The sequence below is a fragment of the Neophocaena asiaeorientalis genome, unplaced genomic scaffold (assembly GCF_003031525.2).
Source record: "Neophocaena asiaeorientalis asiaeorientalis breed wild unplaced genomic scaffold, Neophocaena_asiaeorientalis_V1.1 scaffold243, whole genome shotgun sequence".
Taxonomy (NCBI): Eukaryota; Metazoa; Chordata; class Mammalia; order Artiodactyla; family Phocoenidae; genus Neophocaena; species Neophocaena asiaeorientalis.
The window spans coordinates 481,303-505,862 of NW_020173113.1; the positions used below are offsets into that span (position 1 = coordinate 481,303).

Below are 24,560 nucleotides of genomic sequence, written 5' to 3' on the forward strand. Positions count from 1 at the left end.
AAAAAAAAAAAAAAAAAGGAGGGTGGCTTTCAGACATGCAAGAATTCAGAAAGTTTAGCACCGTGCAGACTCTAAGAAGGGGGGAAAATAACATAAGGATTAAACGAAACAAAATCCAACTAAGGGGACAGTGATTTGTTATAACCCAGAAGAAGTGAACAAGATCAAAGAGAAATTAAAAGAAGATCTTTTTTTTTTTTTTTGCAAGATACTCAAATGTTCTTTTCTAACAAAGTTTAAATGACATTGTATTACATTTCCTTTAATAGTATTCCAACCACTCTGCTTGGTTACAGTGAATAATATTCATAAATTACATTATTACAAGTGCTGCTTACTGGTCTTTAACATTAGGCTCAATCCATAGACAAAGCAGATATTTGCTTATTAGTTACAGAATGCAAATGTTATATATCTACAGTATAAAATTAATTATAAATAAAAATTAGAAAGGAAAAAAATTGAAAATAGGCAGGAATGTAAATGAATTAAATTTACCATCCTTCATAAGAGGGAGCTAAAAGCTGACTACAGTTTATAAATCAGGAAATAGGCGAAAAAAACTGTATTCTATAAAGTTGTAATGGTAAATTACCAGAAAGACTGGGTGGGAGGGAGGCTTGATATTTCAATTTTGCCCTTCCAACAATCTGAATATTTAAAATCTATCTGTAAATATTTTTTCTCTTTTAAAGAAGTTGTTAGAGGGCCTTCTGTATTTGGGAAGAGCGAGCTTGTCTTTGAACTGCCCAAGACAGGGAACTAAAAGGTAGCCTCTGGGTTCACCGGAACTCTTTTGTATTAGTCATTCTGCAAATCCAGCTGCTGTCAGCTTCTGAGCTGAAGACACAAGGAAACTGATAGGCCTGTAGGGGCTGTTTCTAGGAATGAGGACAGCAGTCAGAGGGGGCTTGTTCTGCTTGTAGAGTCCCAGCAGAGCCCGCACATCCTCCTTTGATGAGTAATTCCCAGTCAGAATTTTACCCAGGGCTCACCCTTCCATCTCCTTCTGTAGAGAAGCCTTTTCTCTCTCATGCTGCTCTGAATGAAGACAGGAAGTGATGGTGCTCGGAGCAGTCATCAGCTTGGGTACAGACAGCTGTGACTCCTTCTCACCTGCCTTTAAAGTCTCTCGGCCTTTCCTGCATTTGAGGTGGCCCTGTAGGTCTCCACCTTTTCCATATTGCTTTGGCTCTGGGTATCAGAAATGGTCCCAGCTCCATCGTAATGTGACACAGGGCTGCACATTTGCCAGCACAAATATCCGTAGATTGGCAAACCCTGAGCCGGTCTCCACAGAACAGTTGACCTTCAGGTTAGAACAGGGGGCTCAATTGAGGGCAGGTTTGCTTCTCAGGGGACACTGGGCCGTGTCAGGAGACATTTTTGTTGTCACACCTGAGGGAAGTGTTGGGGGTACTCTAGTGGGTAGAGGCCAGAGATGCTGCTAGGCATCCTACAACGCAGGACAGCCCCCTACGACAAAGGGTGATCTGGCCCACAATGCCACTAGTGTCGAGGTGGAGAAACTGTGTTGGAGAGTCTGGGAGAGAGGCAGCAGGTAGAGGGAAGAGTAGTCCTGTATGGGAAGGTGGGAGGTTGAGGTCTGAGTGACCTTCGTGAAACCGTTTTGCCTTTTGCCGAGTCCTCTCAGGTCCACCTCGAACATTTCCACCATGTGACATCTGGGGGGAGGTAACATCTCCACTCCAGCTACACGATTTCCTGTTTCCAAAACATGAGCTGGTTGTGTGTCAAAAGCTAGAAGGCTGATCAAAACCAAAATTCTCATTCAGCATAACAAAGAAGGCAGAAGGGTGTTCTAATTAATCAGATATTCTTTTTAACTGAAAATGAGGAACCGCCAACCTGAAAGTTAACAGGTAACATTTAAGGCTGTTGGGGCATAGTTTAATCTTGGATTCAGACTGTTGCAGACTACAGGTACTTTCTGTATTGTACTGGTAAAATGGGGGAAAAGAGGCTTTTGGGGGGTAGAATGCCAGATGATTTACTCTTTGGGATTTCTAAACACATTTTGTTGGGTGTGTGTTTTCTTTGCAGGCACTTTTCCTTAATTCTCTTTTTAAAGTTACTTGAAGCCCATCCTCACACACAGTGGCCCCCCATTAACCACCACTCTCCCAGCCTGGTGTGGCTTGCTCGCTCGATGTCTGACCAGTCCCCAGGTGTACGACGTAAGTACAGCATGGCCAGGTTGCCATGGTAACACTGCAGTTCTTCTATGGCCTTTGCTTTGAATTTCTACCAAACGTGACAGAAAACAGCATCAATGTCTCCTTCTCTTAAAGATAGTTGAGGCTTCCAGCCTCCCCAGCCCCTCCCCATATACAAATGGAATTCCCGTGCCACCTCTGATAAACTGTTTTTAAATTACAAAAAATGGGTCAGATGCCAAGAACACCATTTCCTTAGAACTGCTCCCGGTTTTGTAAAGTGATTTTTAATGCTTATGGTGAGTTTTTAGTGGAATATGAGCCTAGGTAATAATGCCAATTACCTTTCCTTTTATGTTGGAAGGATACAGACCAATAGATTAAAAAGTTACTTTTATAATTTCCCATCCCATTTTATTTAATAAATCTGTCTTATTTTGAATGCTAAATAGTTTGCTCAGTTTGGACCTCTGTGTAAAGTGACAGTGTGGGCCATTTGGATGTGTTTTATCATCAGAAACAAAGGGTAGTGACTCGGCATCCTCACTTCTCCCGCTAAAGAAGCTCCAACTGATTACACTGTTTGATTTTGTTTCACTGGGCTTACGTGTTTCTTTGCCTTCTAGCTCTAGTCTCCTTTAACCAATTTCTAAAGCCTTCCTTCTTACTTAGGTTTTACAAGGGTCACTTTTCATGTCTCTGTAATAGTAAAGTAACTAACCCACTATGAAAACTTTATAAAAACCTTACCTAATCGGAAGCTTACCAACTATTCCTCACACATCAGTTAGGGGTATCTGGCCTACCTTGAACTCAGCATAAACTCAATATACTTCCAGGGACTTAAATTGAAAGTGCTCCCCTGACCACTTCCAGAGCCTGCCCAAGGTTTGCTTCCTGGGGTAATGTTTGGGCTGTGGACTTCCCACAGCCAACCCAAGATGCGGTGACTTGGGCTACAGGCAAGAACCACCCTCTATTCTGCCGTTACTGCCTTGGGCTGGGGTCCTGAATGGGGTCCCAGCCACCTCCAGACACGGAGAGGCCTGCTGCTGAGAGAGTGAGAGCAGAGAGTCTTTGGAAGTTTAACTGAGGAAGCCAGAGGTGAGAGAATGGAGGGGGCTCCATGTGGAGTCTAGTGCCGGGTGAGGGCATCAGATGAGCCATTCTCTGGGCTGTTTGACACACTTTTGGGTGGGCCCCCCCCATCACCTGTAGGGCGTTTTATACTTCACCAGGATTCTTTGGGAGATATGGAAGATGTTCGTTATTCCTCATTTCCACTAACTGTAAATGAAATTTAGGTTTGAGAACCGCCTAGAAAACAGTGTTCTTCCACCTAACGAAAATGATCTGTGGATATTTAAATGCACACATTCCCACGACACTCTTGCTTGCAGGTGTTTGCAGGGTTATTTCACTCCATTTCCATAGCAGCCCTCACTGGACAGCTAGTTATGTAATTACACAAACCTTCAGCTGAACAAAACTTTTGTCAATCCTGTCATCTGGAATTCAAGGGTGTGGGATAGTTTTGTCGTCAGCATAGAACATTCCTTAAGCTTCCATCTGGAAATCCCTCTCCACTGGGTTTTACTACGTCCTTGTTTCTGAGTGACCTTTCCTGGGGTACTATTTGTCTGGGCTTGTGAGTTTCATCATGGAATGGGACAATATCCAGTCTTGTTTTCTCCTGTCAGTGAATTGTGGCCCTGCTTCCCACTGCGAGGGGTCAGAGTGGGCCACGCCGGAGCTTCCATCTGGGGGTTCCTCTGTGCTGCTGGGGAGGGAGGGGCTTGGCTCCATTTGCAGAATTCCCCGCACATGCAGTTGTTCTGTATTCCTCTGTGTCCCCGTGTGGCTCCTAACCTCGAAACAGCAAAATACGTGCCAGGAGAGTCTTCTCCTGAACATTGGGAGCTAAGGAGCCCTGGGAGAGAGATTTTGACAGAGATGAACAAAAACATTACTTAGCACATGTATGAACAGGAGAAATGGAACGTGCTAAAGCAGGGAACATGATGTCATCTGTTGTTAAGAAAACCATCATGGAGCAGATGGAGTTTCAGGACTTTCAGAACTACTAATGGGGAGGAGGAAATTGGGGAGTTTGGAGTGAGCTTTAGAATTATGCTCTGCCCGAGTCAAGGATGTTTATTGAACTGTACGTTTGCTCCCTGCCTCATTCCGGTGAGGGATGGAGGCAGCGATCAAGAGGACTTGCGTGCTTGCCTGTTAAAAAAGTCGGAGCCCCTGATTAAGTGGAGTCGCACTGTGGAGAGTGGAGAAGCCGACGTCACTGAGAAACACTGCAGAAAACAAGCATGTGCTTGTCACTCTTACGTGCCCAACCCACGGGTCCTCCCTAGGTCAGTGCATTTAACAGGCGTTGATCTAGCACCTCCTAAGAGGTCAGCAGCGCAAAGCAAGGGCGCCAGGAAGAAGAGGAGATCACTGTTCTTCGGTGGTTTCTCGCGTAGATGGGGATCCCCGGCCCCAACACGGGAGAATCTACCCCAAACTCGGGCAGCGAGACTGAGTGGGGGCCACATGGCTGTCAGGGAGGCAGGCTCAGCATCCCACACCAAGGAGACCCTGTCGTGTAGAGGCTGAAGGACCGCAAATGCACTTTGAAGGGAGATGGGAAGTAGGAGAGAAAGAACCGTTTACGTGGAGCGGCTTGGAAGCATATGTTTGCCGTTCAAGGAAGAAGCTCCCCGTGTTTGACGGCCGTGCAGCGGGGGCCCCTTGCTTTGCTTGTTAAACCATCGGAGGGTGAAAGGTTGTGCCTGACTTGACGCTGCTTCCTGACACTCTCCCCATAGTCTCATAGTTTCAAGTGGCTGCCACTTAGCCTGCTTTGCTCAGCCTTGTCTGTTCTGCTACCACCGCTGCCTAGCATGAGATGCCCCACCGGTCCTCTTCCCGACAGGGTGATTTTCATATTTTTTATGTGGGTAGAACCAGTCTAGGGACAGCATAAATCCTAACTCTGCTTCCAAGCAGCTGGACAGCCACAGGCAAATTCCATGGGTTCTCTCAGGTTTTCTTCTCTGTGACCCGAGTGTTTGTGCCCTTCATAGGGAAGGGGTGAGGATCAAATGAGACCTTCTGTGACGTTCCTGGCAGACGTATAATAGATGCTCGAGAAAACGTCCCCTCCCTCTCTGTCCCTCGCTTCATCCACCTGAGGGCTTCCTTCCCATCAGGGTGTTTCTGTGGGGACAGGAAGGAAATCCTAATTATGGCTTATCCTCTTCCCTGAATTGCTGACTAGGACAAAGAGTAGTTCAACTGTAAACCAGGTGGGTTTACGGTGGTTTGCACAGGGCAGGAGGCCGCCTCCACCCCCGGAAGACCTTCCCAAAGAAGGGAGGACCTGAAACCTATTTGTAGGTTTGCCCAGGGACCTTACTCCTTCCTACCTTTGTGGGTTGGGAAGCCGAAAATTGGAGCTGATCTCCCTTTCTTCCCTTTTGTCACTTTTTGTCCCCAAGCTGTCAGGCATTTAAAATCAGAACTGCTTTCTGGTGTTTGAAGTGCTGGTTCAGCAACAGCCTTACATTGACTAGCACTCTACAGTTTGCATCCAGTTATCATGCTAGAGGCTCAAGGCAGGCAAGTTTTATGATCCCTCTTTTCAGATGAGGAGCTGAGGTTGGGGTTGGCTTCAGCCCAGGAAAATAGTGGTCTTCCATTTGTTGTTGATGTTCGTGGTGTTTGTTGCACGTTTCAGAACCAAGAGCCGCTGAGAGAGGAAGATTCTGATTTCATCCTGACCGAGGGCGACCTCACCTTGACCTACGGGGACAGCACAGTGACTGCAAACGGCTCCTCAAGCTCCCACGCAGCCCCCACGAGCGCCGAGGAGGTGCTGGAACGAGACCTGGGAATGGGAGAGCAGAAGGTTTCCAGCCGGGGCACCCGCCTGGTGTTTCCCCTGGAGGATAACGCGTGACTCCCCGCCCCGAGCCCTGAGTGACGGGGTAGGCCCACTGGCGGGGTGAGGATGGCTGCGAGCTTGACGTGGGGCCTTGACTGAATGGAACTAAACACTTCTATTTTATTGGGGTCTGAAGATATCTTCACATTTAAAATTTAACCCAAGACGCAGCTAGTGGGGCTAAAGTGTCTCTAAATCAAGACAAATGCAGACCTATTCCCACTTTGTTCACATAGTAGTGCGCTGTTCAGAGTTAAACAAACAAACAAACTAATAGCATGCTTTAATGCTCTCTTCATTCATTCACCTGCAGACCTGAACAAGATGTGGCAGGGTGAAGAACTCCTGGGGGTTCTTCCCAGGAGAGGCTTCATATCCAGACACAGAGATGCAGGTCTGGCTGGTTGTAGGAATAGCAAGGGGGGGAACAGGCTAGAAAAAGACCGTGAAGGAAGGCAGTTGAGATTGGACCTCCAAGGATTGTGAGAAGCTGGTGTTAAACGGGCCAGAAAACATGAAAAAGCAATTTGAGTGGAGGCTCCAGCAGTGAGGCTGCGTGACTGCACCCTCCTATCAGGATTCCTGCCCTTTTTGGCTACCTGTGTTTCCTCTAGACTGAAGGGTGGAAAATATGTCCATGAACATTTCAACATGGGGGAACGAATTCCAATTCCTTCTCTGGAAATCTCCATAAAGAAGAAGTTACTGAAATGTTTGAAACCAAAGGCAAAAGAGTGTTGTACTGTTGTTTTTAATTAATCTGAGGACAGGAGAAACTGTTTAGAAACTGATGGTGATATCACTGCAAAAATCAGTCAGTTCTTGAAGGCTCCCATATGAGCTGACTGCCTGGAAAACGATTAATAGGACTGGGTTCTATTGTGGGTTTAGAAATAACACCACAATTTGTGGGGTGCCATTTTAGCTAGGGAAGAGAAGGCAGTAAGAAGCCTAAGAGGGAACAAGCTAGAATTCGGAGGGAAGAAATCTCACTGCAAACAAAACTAACTGCAAAGAAAATACAAGATAGTATTCTTACGACTGAGTAGAATTCCAAACTTTGAGCTAATAAATACATGAGATTTCAGTGGCCAAATGGGGAATCAGAGGCAAGTCAATGAAAAGTTCAGCATTATTCACCTTGATGGAAGTTTCTGTCTACTATAAACAGATTAAGAATCCAGATGTCTTGACATTGAATGCCATGTAGAGAAGGGCCATTTTCTTGGTATCTGGGGAGGCTTGCACCAGCTTAATGTGTAAGTGTGCTTTAAAATTTAGGTTTTTAGTTTGGGTTCTTTGTGGATGAGCTGTTCCACCTGCCCGCACCTGCAGTAGGTGAAATACTGAGAGAACTCTTGGAAACCAAGTTTGAGATTCTCCCCATGTCTCTATGCCTCAGTGCTAGTATATTTGAAAACCCAATTTCTAAAAAATGCTTTCATAAAATGTGGGCATTTTTCTTACTATGGCAGACAAAATAGTGGCCCAGTTCAGTCTAGGACACCCATAATGAAGTCAGTCATTTAATCTTCTTGATTCGCATTTTTAATGGTTAATTTTTAAATAAGACATTACTTGATACTTTGTTTTTGAATTGATAATTTGTGCAAACCAGGAAAATTTTATTATTAGGTTAAGCCATATGAAATTGCTGACATTCAACCATTTAAAAAAAAATAGGGCAATTTCATATGGTTCAATATAATATAACTGAATCATTTTTTATTCCCCTCTTTCCTTCGTATCTACACTAAAGTCCATTTTGATTTTATGATCATCCATGGGCTTTGTCCTCTTCACTGCAAACATTTTATTCTAACCTACTTAAATATAAGTAACTGGAGATTTGCTAAGGCTAAAAGTTAGCTAGGTTTGTAATTATGTGGTTGGATTTTTTATTCAGTGGATCAGAGTGAATCACTGACCTGTCGTCCTAATTTTGGTTTGTAAGATGTGGAGATTAATCCTGACCTTACCAGGGGTCATGGGAAGTGAGTCCACTCATCAACGTGCTTCCACCTCTCAGAAGCATCATGCCTGTGCTGAGTGGCAAAAAAGTAGGCCTGAAATCACCTCACTCAAGGCTGAGTGTCTGTTGCCAGTCTGGCAGAAATCAGATCGAAACTGCTAAGTAATGGTGCATCCAGCTGAAGAAAAGTTCCCCTGAGAGAGTAATCCCAAGTCATCTTATAAACATGCTTGTTCTGGGTTAGGGGGATGACAGTTCAGTAGTCGAATGCTCTAGAGCACAGGTTCTCAAACCTGGCTGCACATTAGGATTACCTGGCCAGTTTTTAAAACTATTGATGCTAGGGCCCTACCCTCAGAGATTCAGATTCAGTAGGTTTGGGGTGGGGCCTGGCTGCCATGCTTTGTTCTAGATCCTCAAGGATTCTAATACACAGCTAGGGTTGAGAGCCTCTAGTCTAGAACTTGCAGTGGACCCTATCTGGAACCTTAAAGAATGGCCTAGCAATGAACGTTTTATTTTAGTTGTTAGTCATGTGGAACAAACAGTTGTTGATCGGTAATACAGACTGGGCAGATATGAGAGTTTCATGCTAATCTTTGCAGAAGTCGAGAATGTACCTCTTAAAGTGCAACCTAGGGCTTCCCTGGTGGTGCAGTGGTTGAGAGTCCGCCTGCCGATGCAGGGGACACGGGTTCATGTCCCGGTCCGGGAAGACCCCACATGCCCTGGAGCGGCTGGGCCCGTGAGCCATGGCCGCTGGGCCTGCGCGTCCGGAGCCTGTGCTTCGCAACTTAACTGAGCTGCAGACTAATCAAATGTGAAGGTTTCTGAGATGGTATCTTTGCAGTTTAACCTGAGATTATATTAATAGTCCCCGTTGCAGTCAAGTGAACTTTCTTTCTCTTCACACTTTGCTTGTCCCCATGCCTGCATCCACGATGGACTCCTCAGGGTAAGGATGGGCCCATTTATTGCCTGAGCAGAGGCCCCGTATTAAGTGGAAAGTTGTGATCACTTTGCTGTCACGTGGGGGTGGTGTCGGTAGCAGGTAATTAAGGAGATGCAAAGTTTTGTATAGCACCGACACGGGAAAGACAAAAACACCTGCAATTCCTTTTCATACTCTTTTTGGGGACTACAAGGAGAACTGAACTAAAGAAGGAAATTTGGTATTTCTTCCTAGGAAACAGGTATAGGAAGGGCATATGTGATTAAGTGGACTCTGACCATCAGGACTCAGAGTGACCAGACAAAGCATTGATGCCCTGCAGCCCAAAATCACGCTGCGACATCAAATGTTTCATCAAGCAAACAGCAAGGCGCTCTTTACGCCGTGTTCTCTAGACCTGAAAATGTCCTTCATGGTTCAGTTGACAAAATCTCTTCAGAAAACCTGAAAGAATGTTATCTCAGCTATCCGCGAACATTTCAGTCTCGGGCAAAGAAGTAATGGTTCTTTCCAAAACAGAAGTCTGCTTCACGCACACACCTCCCACCCCCCATCATAGCTCTCCCTTTCTATGTCCAGAGTGGAAGTTAATGTTATCATGTCAGCTCTTTAATGTGAACAAAATGATTGCTAAATGTAGAAACACCGCTGATGCGCTCAGGGGAGGTTGCTGGCAGGGCAAACAAGCAACTCATCAGAGGGGAAAATCATCCGCTTGGAAACCTACCTTGGTACCCATTGCGAGTTCTAAGAGGTAGATCAGAAAGCTGATTTTCCCATCTGCTATAAAATGCAATCTGGACTGAGAGCATCTGGAAAGTCAGCTTTCTGATTCAGTAAGTATATGACTCCTTATTCCACTTCAGAAATGGGACACTTGACAGGTTTCGTGCCTGCTTTTTGATGTTGCTTCTGTAGGTGAATTAGTGTAGGAGCTAGTCTGTCAAATACAGTAGACTGGTATCATTGAATTCTGATCTCTTCTGTTGTTTTTTTAAATGAGAATCTGGCTCACCAGTGTCAGTTGCTGCGTTCTGATACAGTAAATTGAGGGCATCTAGTGGCCAAGAGTTAGAGTTTAGAAACCACCCACCTGAATGCTGCTTTCACCATGTGGATACCTCAAAAGACCTTCCCTCTTTCTAAAACCTGATAAGAACAATCTACAGAGAAATATTCTGGAAACCAATGCTAGTGTCTAACAAGGAAAAGCAAGTAGGCTCTTTGACAATCCTTTCAAAACGAGACCTAGAAATAAACCATTTTTTTTCCAGTTCCAAGTTTCATAAGCAGAGTTTTTATAAATTAACAAACCCATCTTGTCAGCCAGTGCTAGCAGAAATTGTAAAGAGCAAAACCAAAGTTTTTGATGTCAGTTTTATTTTTGTAAGCAGGGTATAGTCTAACCATGGCCCACATGGCGCACACAGGCAGCCAGTTTTCTGCTACATGAACCTTGGAAAAGATGAGAAGGAAGGGCTGCCTGTTCTGCTGCCCTTTGTAAAGGTGTGTACCAGACATGAGAGTGCTCGGGAGAGGGAGAGGTTACCTTCTCATCCTGATGGCCACCTTTTCAAATGGGTTCACAGAACTGCCACATGTCATGGTCAGCTCAACTCTTGGCCAGTGGAAAATTATCTGGGCCTGTATGTGTTGGGGGAACTCAGGTGGAAAAGGACTTGGAAACAGCATGAAGAACTCTACATCTGCTGTCTAAAGCACTTCAAAAAAGTTAAGATCCCAGTATTACTGGGTGAGTATCTAGCTGCATGGACATTTGGGGGTTGACTTTAGTTGTGATTATTCCAGCTTTGGGCTTTGGAGAAGCAGTGGGATGATTTTCAGTCATGCGGGTGTTAAGTCTATGGATTTGGAATTTGTCCCTGAAATCACTCATTCGAAGTATGAATTCATGGTAGGGTCACCTCCTAGGTTTTGCATTTTTTACATAAAATACATCTGGTACTTCTTACTTAGGAAGTTTTACTATGTCTATTAAAATGATTAAATGGGAAGGCCACCAAGATTCATTTAATAGCTGAAAAGCAGTTTTTTAAATAGAATAGGATGAATTTAATTATGGGCTGATGTGACCTTCTGGGGAATTTTTTTATAGAGAGCTTACATACTGTAATTGGGGAAATTTTTGTCTTTTACTTCCATTCAACAGTAGCAAACTGGTGGCTTTATAAAATTAACATAGGATGTTATATAAACATGTTATATAAAATAATATTAAAGTATGTCTAACTGTGAAAAAGTGAAGACTTGGAGTTATCAGCAACCTTTATGTGCAATAAGAAAAACTGGAGTTAGGCCCCCAAAGTGCTCCCTTTCCCTAGCATTTTACTTAAATGTTTGCCTTTGTGTATATGTTTAGATTGATATTATAAAGCTAGCTACATGTTTTCCTGCCCTTTACTGATATTTAACACATTTTTCTCAAAGCTTTTTTTTTTTAACAAAACTCAAAATAAAAAGATTAACTGGGTGAGCTCATCTTGCTTTGTATTTCTAAAAGTATTGTCCATTAGTAGAAGAATGCAGTATGATCCTGTTCTTAGTCTGTTTCTTTCCCTCACAGAGAGGTTCTGTTCTGGGTGGAAGCTATTCCTCTCCAACTTCATTTAGAACAGAGATTGACAAATTACGGCAGCCCCTGGACCAAATCCAGCCTACTGCTTGTTTTTGTAAATAAAGTTTTATTGGCACACACTCCACTCACTCATTTGCATACTGTCTGTGACTGCTTTCACGCAGAGCTGAGGAGTTGTAACAGCAGTGAACAACTAGCTGCTCATAAAGCCTGAGCTATTTACTATCAGGGTCTTTACAGAAAAGTTTTTTGCTGACCCCTAATCGAGATGCTTGAAAATTTTTAGTTTTAAAATTAGATCTGAAAATCACAGCAACAGATTTTTTTTTAGATGTTAAAAATGTGCCTTAGGATTAAAAGAAACACTTTAAACCTGGTCTCTGCCTGTGACTTCTCCTGGCCTGCAATCATCTTTAACAGGCTTTGAGTGTTGGCTAGTTGCTAAGATTATTGAGCTCGCTATAGTTTCCTTCATAGTCTTTGTGTTCTTTTGTATGTAGACTAGCTTTTCCCTAAACCATGCAATTGAACTACATCATAACAGAGCAAAACCAAATCTTGTCATTAACAGTGACTCCAGAGTCATTTAATAATATAATTTACAAAAACATCAGATAGAACAATTTAAAAGCAAAAATTTCTTTCAGTTCATTAGGGTTCTCCCACCCCAGGGAGAGAAATTACTTTTTAAAACTCCATTCAAGGGCTTCCCTGGTGGCGCAGTGGTTGAGAGTCTGCCTGGCGATGCAGGGGACACAGGTTCGTGCCCCGGTCTGGGAAGATCCCACATGCTGTGGAGCGGCTGGGCCTGTGAGCCATGGCCGCTGAGCCTGTGCATCCGGAGCCTGTGCTCCGCAACAGGAGAGGCCACAACAGTGAGAGGCCCGTGTACCACAAAAAAAAAAAAAAAAAAAAAAAAAAACTCCATTCAAGGGTCGGGGTGAGGGGAGCTATTTGAATTAGAGCTGGATGAGTCAGATTTTAAAAAATACCACCCAGACCTTTTATTTAATATTAAGTAATTTAATCAAGATACACAGGACTGCACTTGAACCTTATTCACATTGATGTTTTGTCCAGACACCTGCTGATGGGAAATGGTACCAAATCACGTCTCTTCTTTGTTCTGAGAACGCCTTGTTGACATGGCTCCAGCAGAGGCAGGGTCAGGCTGGGAACTAAAGCTCTTCCTATTTTATTGCCATAATTATCCACATTGCACTGTCACTTCCTTACTGGAAACTTCATTTCAACCAATGTGTCAGTCATTATTTAACAGCTCATAATATTCCTGCTCCGCAGAATGGCACAGCAGTTGGTACCAAGTCAAGCCCCAGTCTCTGACAGTGACAGACTGCCTCCACAGCATGGCTTCTCCAATGCTGGGACAACGTGCTGAGTGGCCTGGTTCGTGGTGACTGACCTGGAAGGGAAGGAACAAAGGATGTTTGAACTTCAGAACACAGAAATCCACGGAAAGCCTGTTGAACCTTGATGACATAAGGCCTCTTAAATACGAAACCTATACTCTTCCCTACCTAAGCTGCATTATCCAATGCTGTAGACCCATACAGAATCAGTATCTATCATTTCTGCTTGTGACCCAAGAGGTGTTTGGTGAGGATAAAGATGGGGGCACCTCTCTTAGTGTGACTGTGCTTTCTGCAGCTGCTGCTGTGGGGCACCTGTTGAGAAGAAAACTTTCTGAGACCTGCTGGGTAGAGTGGGGTAAGGGCTGGGACTGAAGCTGTACCTTTAGGCACCGACCATATAACCATCCACCTTTCACTTGTGTACTGGTTCATATGTGCGAAATAAATCATGCCAGCAACGATCAGCTGTTCTGTAAAACTGAGGCTGTATATAAGCAACGAGTCCAGCTTCCTACCTCTGTGGGATCTGGGCTTTTTCCATCTTCCATTAAAACACATTGCTGCATCACTTTATGGGAGCGGCAAAGGGTGAACTGACGATGTTCATGCTAGTTCTGCCACCAGTTTCTGGCTTTCTTGTGATCCTTCCTCTGATCCTGGATATGTGCCAAATTTGACATCATTTTCTAATGTAGTAAAACTTGATAGAACTACTGATGCAGCGGAGTTTGGGTAAGGAGCACTTTCAAGGTGATTAAAAATGTGCAATAAAGATTTCACATTAAGCAATTAGACAGGAACTGATTTCATAAATGCCTTGAGGCCTGTCTCATGACCTTTAGCATTCTGTTAGTACTGGTTATTTACATAAAGAAAGAGCCAGCATGTCAAATTTCAGTTGAATTTAGTTTAATAAAAACCAATTTCCAGACAGGCTGACTGTGGTTCCAGGTAAGGTAGAATAGATGCATTGCTCCTTATTCCTCCCACAAAGTGTAACTAAAATTCCCAAATATATTTATAAGATGAAGATAAGACTCTGAAGGATAGGAAAAACAAGCTGGACTGACTAGGGACCTTGGGAGTTGAGGAACAACACAGGTGTGAGTTGCCTGGGTTTTCTTTTTGCCTCCTCAATATCCGAGGATGGATGCTGAAGAATCCAGCAGGCCAGAAATACCAATGGCCACAGACCATAAAAGCTCCATGAAAAGCCTGTTATCTCTAGCCAAAGGGCAGGGAAAGGGTCAGCCTAGAAAGAACCCAAGCACCTCAAAAAAAAAAATCCCCCCTCCTGTCAGCAGAGGCCTAGGGGAAGCCAGGGCTTCTGGACTACCACCCCCACCTGGCAATAACCAGGTGATGCACCCCTTCTTCTACCAGCACATTGTCAGTGGAGGCCTGCTAAAATAAATAAAACTCAGAGATTCATAATATATGTTCAAATGTATGCCAAAGGTTTAGGATACAATAAAAAAAAATCACTTGTCAAACCAAGAACCAGGGAGATTTTGACTTGAATGAGAGAAGACACCTGACAGATGCCAACACTGAAACAACACAGATACTGAAATTATCCAAGAAGGATTTTAAGCTACCATCGTAAAAATACTTCAATTAGCAGTTACACACTTGAAGCAAAAAAAAAAAAAATTCCTGGCAAAGAAATATAATACAAAAACGAAAGAGGAACCAAATGGAAAATTTAGAACTGTAAAATACAATAACCAAAATTTTAAAAGCTCACTGGATGGGCCAAATTGCAGAATACAGATGACAGTAAAGAATTAGTGAGTCTGAAAATATAACTATAGAAATTACCCAATCTGAACAAAAGAGAGAAAGTAGAGTGAAAAAAGATGAACAGGGCATCAGGGACCTGTGGCACTACAATAAATGATCTAGTGTTCATTTTTTTAAAATCAGAGTTCCAGAAAGAGGGGATAGCAATTGAGGCTGAAAAAGTACTTGAATAAATACGGCTAAAAATTTCCCACATTTGGCAAAAGACCTACAGATTCAAGAGGTTGGGTGAACCCCAACAAAACCCCAAAGAAATCCACACCAAGATAGAGCATAATCAAATTTCGGGAAAGTAAAGACAAAGAAAAAAATCTTGAAAGCAACTAGAGAGAAATGATGCATTACTTATGGAAATAATGATTTGAATGTCAGTGGATTTCATATCTGAAACCATGGAGGCCAGAAGGAAGTGGCATGACATTTTTCAAGAGCTGAAAGAAAATAACTGTCAACTCAGACTTCTATATTCCATGATAATATCCTTCAGGAATGAATGTGAAATAAAGACATTCTCAGATGAAGGAAACTAAGAGAATTTATTGCCAATAGAACTGCTGTAAAAGAACTGCTAAAGGAAGTTTTTCCAGCAGAAAAGAAAGGATAAAAGAAGGAAACTTGAAACATCATGAAGAATGAACAGAAAGGATAAAATAGAAGTAAATTTAATAGACTATTCTCTTGAGTTTAAAAAATTATGTTTGACAGTTGAGGCAAAAATTATAACATTGTATGATGTAGTTCTCAATATACAGAGAGAAAATATTATAAGAGAATTATAAAGGGCACAGGATAATGGAACCTAAATGGACATAAAGTTTCTACACTTCACTTGAGGTGGTAGTAAAATGTTGAGACCAGTAGGTTGTGATTAGTTACATACGTGTAACCTAAAGAAGCCACTTTTTTGTGCAGCAAAGAAAACCATAAACAAAACGAAAAGACAGCCAACAGATTGGGAGAAAATATTTGCTAATGATGCAACCAACAAGGGATTAATTTCCAAAATATACAAACAGCTCATACAGCTAAATATCAAAAAAAAAAAACCCAATCAAAAAAGGGGCTGAAGATCTAAATGGACATTTCTCCAAAGAAGACATACAATGGCCAACAGGCACATGAAAAAATGTTCAACATTGCTAATTATTAGAGAAATGCAAATCAAAACTACAATGAGGTATCACCTCACTCTGGTCAGAATGGCCATCATCAAAAAGTCTACAAATAATAAATGCTGGAGAGGGTGTGGAGGAAAAGGAACCCTCCTACCCTGTTGGTAGGAATGTAAATTGGTACAGCCACTACGTGGAACAGTAGGGAGGTTCCTTAAAAAACTAAAACTAGAACTACCATATGACCCAGCAATCCCACTACTGGGCATATACCCAGAGAAAACCATAATTCAAAAAGACACATGCACCCCAATGTTCATTGTAGCTCTATTTACAATAGCCAAGACATGGAAACAACCTAAATGTCCATCGACAGAGGAATGCATAAATAAAATGTGGTACATATATACAATGGAATATTACTCAGCCATAAAAAGAAATGAAATTTGAGCTATTTGTAGTGAGGTGGATGGACCTAGAGTCTGTACAGAGTGAAGTAAGTCAGAAAGAGAAAAACAAAATACTGTATGCTAACATGTATATATGGAATCTAAAAAGAAAAAAAAAATGGTTCTGAAGAACACAGGGGCAGGACAGGAATAAAGACACAGACGTAGAGAATGGACTTGAGGACATGGGGAGGGGGAAGGGTAAGCTGGGACGAAGTGAGAGAGTGGCATGGACTTATATACACTACCAAATGTAAAATAGCTACTGGGAAGCAGTCGCATAGCACAGGGAGATCAGCTGGGTGCTTTGTGACCACTTAGAGGGGTGGGATAGGGAGGGTGGGAGGAAGACGCAAGAGGGAGGAGATATGGGGATATATGTCTATATATATAGCTGATTCACTTTGTTATAAAGCAGAAACTAACACACCATTGTAAAGCAATTATACTCCAATAAAGATGTTTAAAAAATCTACGTAAACCGACATCTAACCTCATTATTTACGGTGAAAGACTGAATACTTCCCCCTTAAGATCAGGAAGAACACAAAGGTGTCTGCACTTACCATTCTTATTCAACATAATGCTAGAAGTTCTAGCCAATGAAATAAGGCAAGAAAAAGAAAAGCCATATTGATTGGAAAGAAAGAAAGAAAACAGTCCTTATTTGTGTTTATATGATTATGTACATAGAAAATCCCAAGGAATACAAAACAAACTCCTAGAACTAATAAGTGAATTCAGCAGATTTGCAGGTACAAGATCAATATTTAAAAATCAACTTTATATATACTAGAAATGAACATCTTAAAACCAAATTTAAAAACTCATGCTATTTATGATCGCTCAAATTAAATACTTAGGTATAAATCTAACAAAACAATAAAGGACCTGTATGCCAAAAACTACAAAACACCAATAAAAGAAATCAAACAATCTAAATCAATAGAGAGAAATAACTATGTTCACGGATTGGAAGACTCAAGTAAAGATGTCATTTTTTCCCCAAATTGATTTATAGTTTAACAATATTCCTACCAAATTCTGTCAATGCCTTTTATACATACAGAGAAGCTTATTCTAAAATTTATATGGAAAGGCAAAAAAACTAGAATAGCTAAAACCTTTCTGGAAAAGAATAGAGTAGGAATAGTCATTCTATTCAATATTAAGCTACATCTAACGACATTAATCACAACAGTGTGATACTGGTGAGGGACAGGCAGTTCTTAGACATGACATCAAATGCACAATCTACGAAAGAAAAAATGATAAATCGGATTTCATCAAAATTTTAAAACTTCTGCTCTGCCAAAGATCTTGTTAGGATGAAAAGACAAGATACAGTCTGAGAGAAAATATCTGCAACCACATATCTGACAAAGGGCTTTTATCTAGAATATACCAATCACTCTCAAAATTCAAGAGTAAAAACCAATCCAGTTAGTAAATGGGCAAAACACCTGAACCAACATTTCACCAAAGAGGAGATATGGGTGGTAAATAAGCACACAAAAAGATGTTCAACATCACTAGCCACTAGGAAAATGCAAATGAGTACAATAACATACCACTTCATACCTATTAGGACAGCTAAGATACAACATAGCAACAATACCAAATGCTGGCAAGGCTGCACAGAAATTTCTCTCTCATACATTGCTGGTGGGAATGTAAAATGGTACAGCCACCCTGAAAAACAGTTTGGTAGTTTCTTATAAAACTAAACATAATATACCACACAAACCAGCAATTCCACTCCTGGGCATTCATCTCAGAGAAATGAAATTTTACATCCACACAAAAACCTATACCCAAATATGCATTGCAGCTTTATTTGTAATAGTCCAAAACTGGAAACAATCCGAATGCCCTTCAAATGGGTTAATGGTTAAACAAATTGTGGTACATCCATACCATGGAAAACTACTCAGCAATGAAAAGGAATGAATTATTGATACGTGCAACAACCTGGATGGATATCCAGAGAATTACACTCAATGAAAACAGACAATCTCAAAAGGTTATATATTGTATGATTCCATTTGTATAACGATCTTGAAATAACACAATTACAGAGATGGGGTACAGATTAGTGTTTGCCAGGGAAAGGGGAGGGATGAGGTAGGGTATGTGACTATAAAGGGATAGCACAAGAGTTTCTTTTTGCTGATGGAACAGTTCTGTATCTTGATTGTGGTGATGTTTACATATATGTGATAAAATCACACAGATCTATGCACATACATACACACAAAATGAGTGCACGTAAAAACTGTTAAAAACTGAATAAGGCCTGTAGATTGTACCAATGTCAATTTCATGGTGTTGCTATTGATCTATGTGTAAGATGTGTAACATGTTACCTTTGGGAGAAGCTGGGTGAAGGGTACACTGGACCTCTTTGTACTATTTTTGCAACCTCCCATGAGTCTATAGTTATTTCAAAATAAAAAGTTTTCCTCTGTCACTCTTTCTTTGTACAATGCATTCAGCTCTCCATTTGGGTCATTTTAAAGACTGAGAACACTTGGCAGTAACTCAGGGTGGCTTTCTGTCAAAAACTAACCAAGTGCTAAATGTTGCCTGATCATATCCCATGTCCTGACAGATGCTTATGGAGATACTATCAGCCCAACCTGTGGACCCATAAGCACTCTTTAAGTCCTTTTATTAAAAACCTTCTTTAAAAAATTTTTTAAAATCTACCTGAAAAGCTGCTTTTTGTAAGTCCAAATTTTCTTTTTATCAAATCACCCAGCAGTACAAGGTGGGAGGAGAGGAGAAACAGGTGCCCTCAAAGATCTGTTACTGCCTCTGGGGTATTTGAAGAACAATTCTGAAGTCCTGCTAAGCCAGGCTGGGCCCAGGCAGCAACCCCACAAGGCCCTTTCTTCACATCAGAAATGGATTCCTGTTCTTCTGGTTTGGTCTCAGTTCCTGAATGTCACCGCACCAGGGCAGGGATGCTCAAATACCTTCCAGTTCTCACTTCACCTCCAAGTAGACCCTACAAAAACTATCAGTTAATTTCCTCCCATTTTAATTACTTTTGGTTGTGTTTAAAACACTAACATGTCCATGAATTCTTAGTGTGATGATCCCCCAAATTCTTAAGCTCCTTAGATATAGGATTAAGAATTTAATTAACTCCAGACCCCACTCTTCTTAATACTATGGGGCCTGATTCATTTGGAGCAATGTGAAGTATTCAAGTTTGCATGCATAGTTTAAAATTGAACGCTCAGGTTATCAGCCAGCTACAGTTACCAAGTAGCCAGCTTTGCCCTTTTACAACTGCTAGATGTTTAACAATGTAGAAGTAAATTTTAAGCTACTGAACTTCTTGGTTAAAATTGTTTCCACTTGTCCAGCGTCTGGGGAGAATGACTACTGCCTGAACCACCTGAAATGGTGTAGACCCTTCTGGTCATTCTGAAGTCAAAACTATTTCAAGACCTATCCTGTATGATAATAGAGAATAGATAATTTTAAAAACTGTCTTGGTGCAATTAACTTCCAGAATTATAGAGATTTCTGTATATTGTTTTGTGAAGCATGTATAAAAGGCTTTTTTTTTAATATGTGGCATTGAAGTGTGAAGTCATTCCTTAATGGCTTAATTAATACTCAAATTAATTCACTTGCACTTTTAAAAAATGGATTGTTTACTTAAAGATTCAAAGTCATACTCCCATGAGTTGGGTGTATTTTATCTCCTTTGCTACAGTTCCCCTGAGTACTTAAATGACCAGCCGGGCCCTAATTGCAGCTGGTTGACCTACTAATAGCCTCATTGCCATCAAAGGGAAACGTCATTCCAGGCTGTGATTGCCTGCAGTTGGCTTGGCTGAGGCTCTCCGGGCGGAATAACCCAGGAAGACACACTCTTAGCATTTTAATCAAACTTTTTTCAACGTTTGAAGCTGGGATGGGGGAGGAGGAAGAATCAACTTCCTGCCGGCTTTCAAGGTTGAGAACAGAAGATTCGGCCAAATGAACTTGCCTCTTTCAGTGGCCTTCCTGGCCGGTTTCAAGTCAGATACCGATCCCTGGGCGTCCCCAGTGGCTCTGCGAACCGGCATGGGCACCTCCCTCCCCTCCTTGAATTGCACTTGTAGATTTCTACTAGACCCTCTTTCCTTCCAGTTTTCTTGGTTTCACCTGTCCCTGCGCACACACTTGTGCCAGGTGAGGTGCCCCAGGTTCTCCACCAGAAGCCACTTCACAGATGCTAAAAGTTGGTGCAGGGACCTGGCATTTTGGCTGCCGGAGCTGAGGTTTCCGGGTATTCAGTGGGTCCCGTTATCATGGGGGGATTACTTTCCAGCCTATTGTAACAGCCTTCCTCTCGGACCCGCTGCAGAACAAATGGGCCGAGGACAGGCATTAGCCTCCTTTTCAAGGGCGACGTGTTTTGTGTGTGGGGGGGGTCATCTCCCAATATCCTACTCTGAAACAGCCCCCTTGTGAGTGATGTTACCATCTAAGTTTATGTTAACCTTGGTTAAGCTTTCTTCACCTTCCTGTTTTCACCTCAAATTAGTGAAATGCAGTGCCAAGGAAAACGGAAATAACTGACAAAGTTTGTGACAATAGAGCCATTAAGTTGTCTTTTTTTTTTTAAGGGAGCTGCCTAGGGATAATGTTAAAATAATACTTGAAATACCAGAAATGTCAAAGTGCAAGCGTTCCCTCCCTGTGACTCTAAAGCAAAATGGAACAGGAAATATGGAGTTTGCTAATACAACCACACCCCCCAAATAGCCTAGAAATGTACTTGAAGCAGCATACATGTTGTAAATCATTTCCAGACTGTGAATCTGAAAAATTAAGTAGCAGTGGCAGGGGGCACCAGTATCTTTACATTAGTCAATACTAGTTTCAGTCCTATTTAATACATGAAACAACTCTCCCTTTAGTTGAAAACAGAGGCTGAGTTTAAAAGAAAAATAAGGGACTTCCCTGGCCGTCCAGTGGTTAAGACTTCGCCTTCCAATGCAGGGCGTGTGGGTTCGATCCCTGGTCCGGGAGCTAAGATCCCACGTGCCTTGCCGCCCAGAAACGAAAACATAAAACAGAAGCAATATTGTTACAAATTTAATAAAGACTTTAAAAATGGTCCACATTCAAAGAAATCTTTAAAAAAAAAAACCCACTAACAAACAAAACTCTTGCCTGGGGAGTAAAGGGGGAAACTAGGGGAGAAGCCACTTGCCTGACCCTGGGCAGCCCATGTCCAGAGTTGAGCTGCATCTCCATCCCTCCCTGCCTCCAGTGGGAGAAGAGGACTCACTTCTCTGCTCCGGAATTCAGAATAAAACCTCATTCCATGGGACTCATTAGTCAAGACCCAGAGTCAGCCAGTGCAAAAACGGAATGGCTATTACATTTCCCCAACAGAAGAGAATAAAATAATAACACGTTTCCAATCTTATCATACCCACCCCCAGCTAAAACTTTCCTAAATTTCTGGGCTCACTTCAGAACAAAAGGAATGCGCTCCAAACCAGTGTTAATAAAACTTGGAAAGACGTGAGTTTGGCTAGTTGACTTTTGTTTTTTCCTTTCATTGAGCTGCTCCAAGATACAATTTTAATTGGTGTACCTACTTGCTTTTGTGAGTAAAGTCGTTCCCAACTCAAATAAAGGAACGGAGTCAGTATTTTATAATATATATTTGACCGCCCACTTGTAGATGTTTGCCATCTACCAAGTGGGGTTGGCAGAGGTTACTGAGGGCACAGGGTTGGGAAGCTTGGACCTACCATTCTACCTCTACAGGGGGCCAAATGGAGTGGGGGGGGGGCACTAGGGCCACTCCCGATCAGCTTCAGGATTCACAGGTCAGGATGGCTAGTCAGGTTACAGAGTTTGTGTGTCACCCCAAGTCTAGCCCATCACTTCTGGTTCTCTCTCCCTGCGGAGCGAGGCACTGTGTCTGTGCCACCCTTTCCTAGCACCGTGCACAGTCTGGCAGGGATGAAATGGCCCCATGGCCAAGAGCAGGTTCACTTTCTCACAGGACGCTGGCGAGCCGTACACCAGTCTTCTCCTGGGCCTGTAGGATTGCCAGAGATTGCCATACTTAGGAGCAGGACATGGATTTTTCCTGAGCTCAGAATGATTTCTCCTTCTCTTTGACTGCTGAGAAATAAAAATAAATCTAAAAGGCATTCGATAATGCTGGGAGTTTTGTTGGTCTTCGGTAGGGCTGTGTGTTTATTTTTAGCCAACCATCTCCTTTTTGTAAAATAGTCTCCTTGGCAATTCCCAGCTGGGGGGATGGGGTGGGGAAGGGGAGTGCACGGAAAGGCAACAAAGTTTAACTTTTTTGTTGTTTGCAGAACCTGAAAAATGTATTGTTTTCCCTTCTCACATCCCTGTTAGCAATATCCTTTATTACAGGAAGAGACAGCATCTATTTTATTGCTTCTAAAATCTGTATATTTAACATATGCCAGCTCTAGGCTGTTTGAAAGGAAGTCCTATTTTTAAAACATTATCTTGGTTTTAGTATTTTTGGCTTACTGTTCCCATAAGCTCTCCGAGGCAGTAATGAGTCCTTTTTGGTAATGTCTGGTCTCAGTCATGGGGAAAGTGACCCTCAAAGCCCTGGGACATTTTTTCCTTGATGATCACTTGATCTGTATGTATGTCAGGACTGCTTCAGCCAGCCTCCCAGTTGTGCTGTTCCTAACTTTCCCCAGTTCATCATCTTTACAAAAGAACTCAGAGTCTCGAGTCCCCACCCACTCCCCATAGTTTACAAACGCTTCTGTAATGTTCTACTTCAGCCTTTCAGTTAGGCTGCTTTCTGTTTCCAGCCTGCTGGTTACCGTGACCAAACCGTCTTAATCACACAAGATTAATCTGTCCAAGCTGGCCCTCTAAGCGATTGGATTTCACATTCTCACAACTCTCCCTGTGCCTTCGGGGCTCCTTCTAACACCTCTGCCTGAAGGTAACACTTAAAAGAAAGGGCTTCCATTCCACGAGTGAAAAACACAAGAGCTATTTGTAATGAGGTGGATAGACCTAGAGTCTGTCATACAGAGTGAAGTAAGTCAGAAAGAGGAAGACAAATACCGTATGCTAACACATATATATGGAATTTAAGGGAAAAAAATGTCATGAAGAACCTAGGGGTAAGACAAGAATAAAGACACAGACCTACTAGAGAATGGACTTGAGGATACGGGGAGGGGGAAGGGTAAGCTGTGACAAAGCGAGAGAATGGCATGGACATATATACACTACCAAATGTAAAATAGATAGCTAGTGGGAAGCAGCCGCATAGCACAGGGAGATCAGCTCCATGCTTTGTGACCGCCTGGAGGGGTGGGATAGGGAGGGTGGGAGGGAGGGAGATGCAAGAGGGAAGAGATATGGGGATATATGTATATGTATAACTGATTCACTTTGTTATAAAGCAGAAACTAACACACAATTGTAAAGCAATTATACTCTAATAAAGATGTAAAAAAAATAGTGTTATTTTTAAAATGATTTATCATTAATAGAGTGGATATTTGTATTTTAGGAATATGTAAGTCATTACATTGAAGTCAACCTTATAGTCTAGCAACAATAAAGTGATAAAATGAAAATATTTTATTTATTTAAATATATATGTATATGTATCATATACATGTATGTACATATGTATATACATATACATGTGTATTTATATCTCATAGTAATCTGACATTTTTCTATTATAGCCCTTATTATATAACATTCTAAAATTATATTTGTCTGTATTTTCCACTAATCTAAAAGCATTTTCAGAATAAGGACCATCTTTGTCTTGTTGGTTATTTTATCACCGCCTCTTAGCTTGGCAAGTAGCATCAACCAGGCACTCAGTGTTTTTTGATAAATTTCCATATTGTAATATATTCTTAGTATTTATTATATGACTACAATTTACTTTTGTAATAGTTGAAATATTTTAATTCTAAATTATTTAATTATATAATTTTACTCATAAGTTTTAAAATTAAAATAAACACACAAAAAAATAAAATAAAATAAAATAAACACAAAATGAGTATATGAAACTATTATTGAGGCAATAGAATAAAAGTATGTGGACCAGATTATAGAGACAGTAAAATATTTGGTGCAATACAATAAAAATTATTGCATAATAAAAAAATAGCTCAAAATATAATCACTGA

General features: G+C 41.8%; 2 protein-coding genes across 7 annotated transcripts in view; one reads left to right on the plus strand and one right to left on the minus strand.

Annotated features, from left to right (window-relative positions):
- SLC9A7 (solute carrier family 9 member A7) overlaps positions 1–13,051 on the plus strand; it is a 141,277-nt gene extending 128,226 nt beyond the window's left edge. For 3 of the 5 annotated variants that reach the window (XM_024743532.1, XM_024743533.1, XM_024743534.1), the window contains 2 exons: positions 2,093–2,198; positions 5,914–8,832. In XM_024743532.1, the coding sequence (XP_024599300.1) occupies positions 2,093–2,198; positions 5,914–6,135 (328 nt within the window). In that variant the 3' untranslated portion in view covers positions 6,136–8,832. Of the gene's footprint in view, positions 1–2,092; positions 2,199–5,913; positions 8,833–12,942 lie in introns of those variants that run through there. The other 2 variants (XM_024743531.1, XM_024743530.1) reach the window with 2 other exon arrangements.
- CHST7 (carbohydrate sulfotransferase 7) overlaps positions 12,569–24,560 on the minus strand; it is a 23,913-nt gene continuing 11,921 nt past the window's right edge. The window contains exon 2 of one of the 2 annotated variants that reach the window (XM_024743535.1): positions 12,569–13,063. The gene's annotated coding sequence lies outside the window, so the exon portion shown is untranslated. Of the gene's footprint in view, positions 13,064–13,581; positions 13,670–24,560 lie in introns of those variants that run through there. The other variant, XM_024743536.1, reaches the window with a different exon arrangement.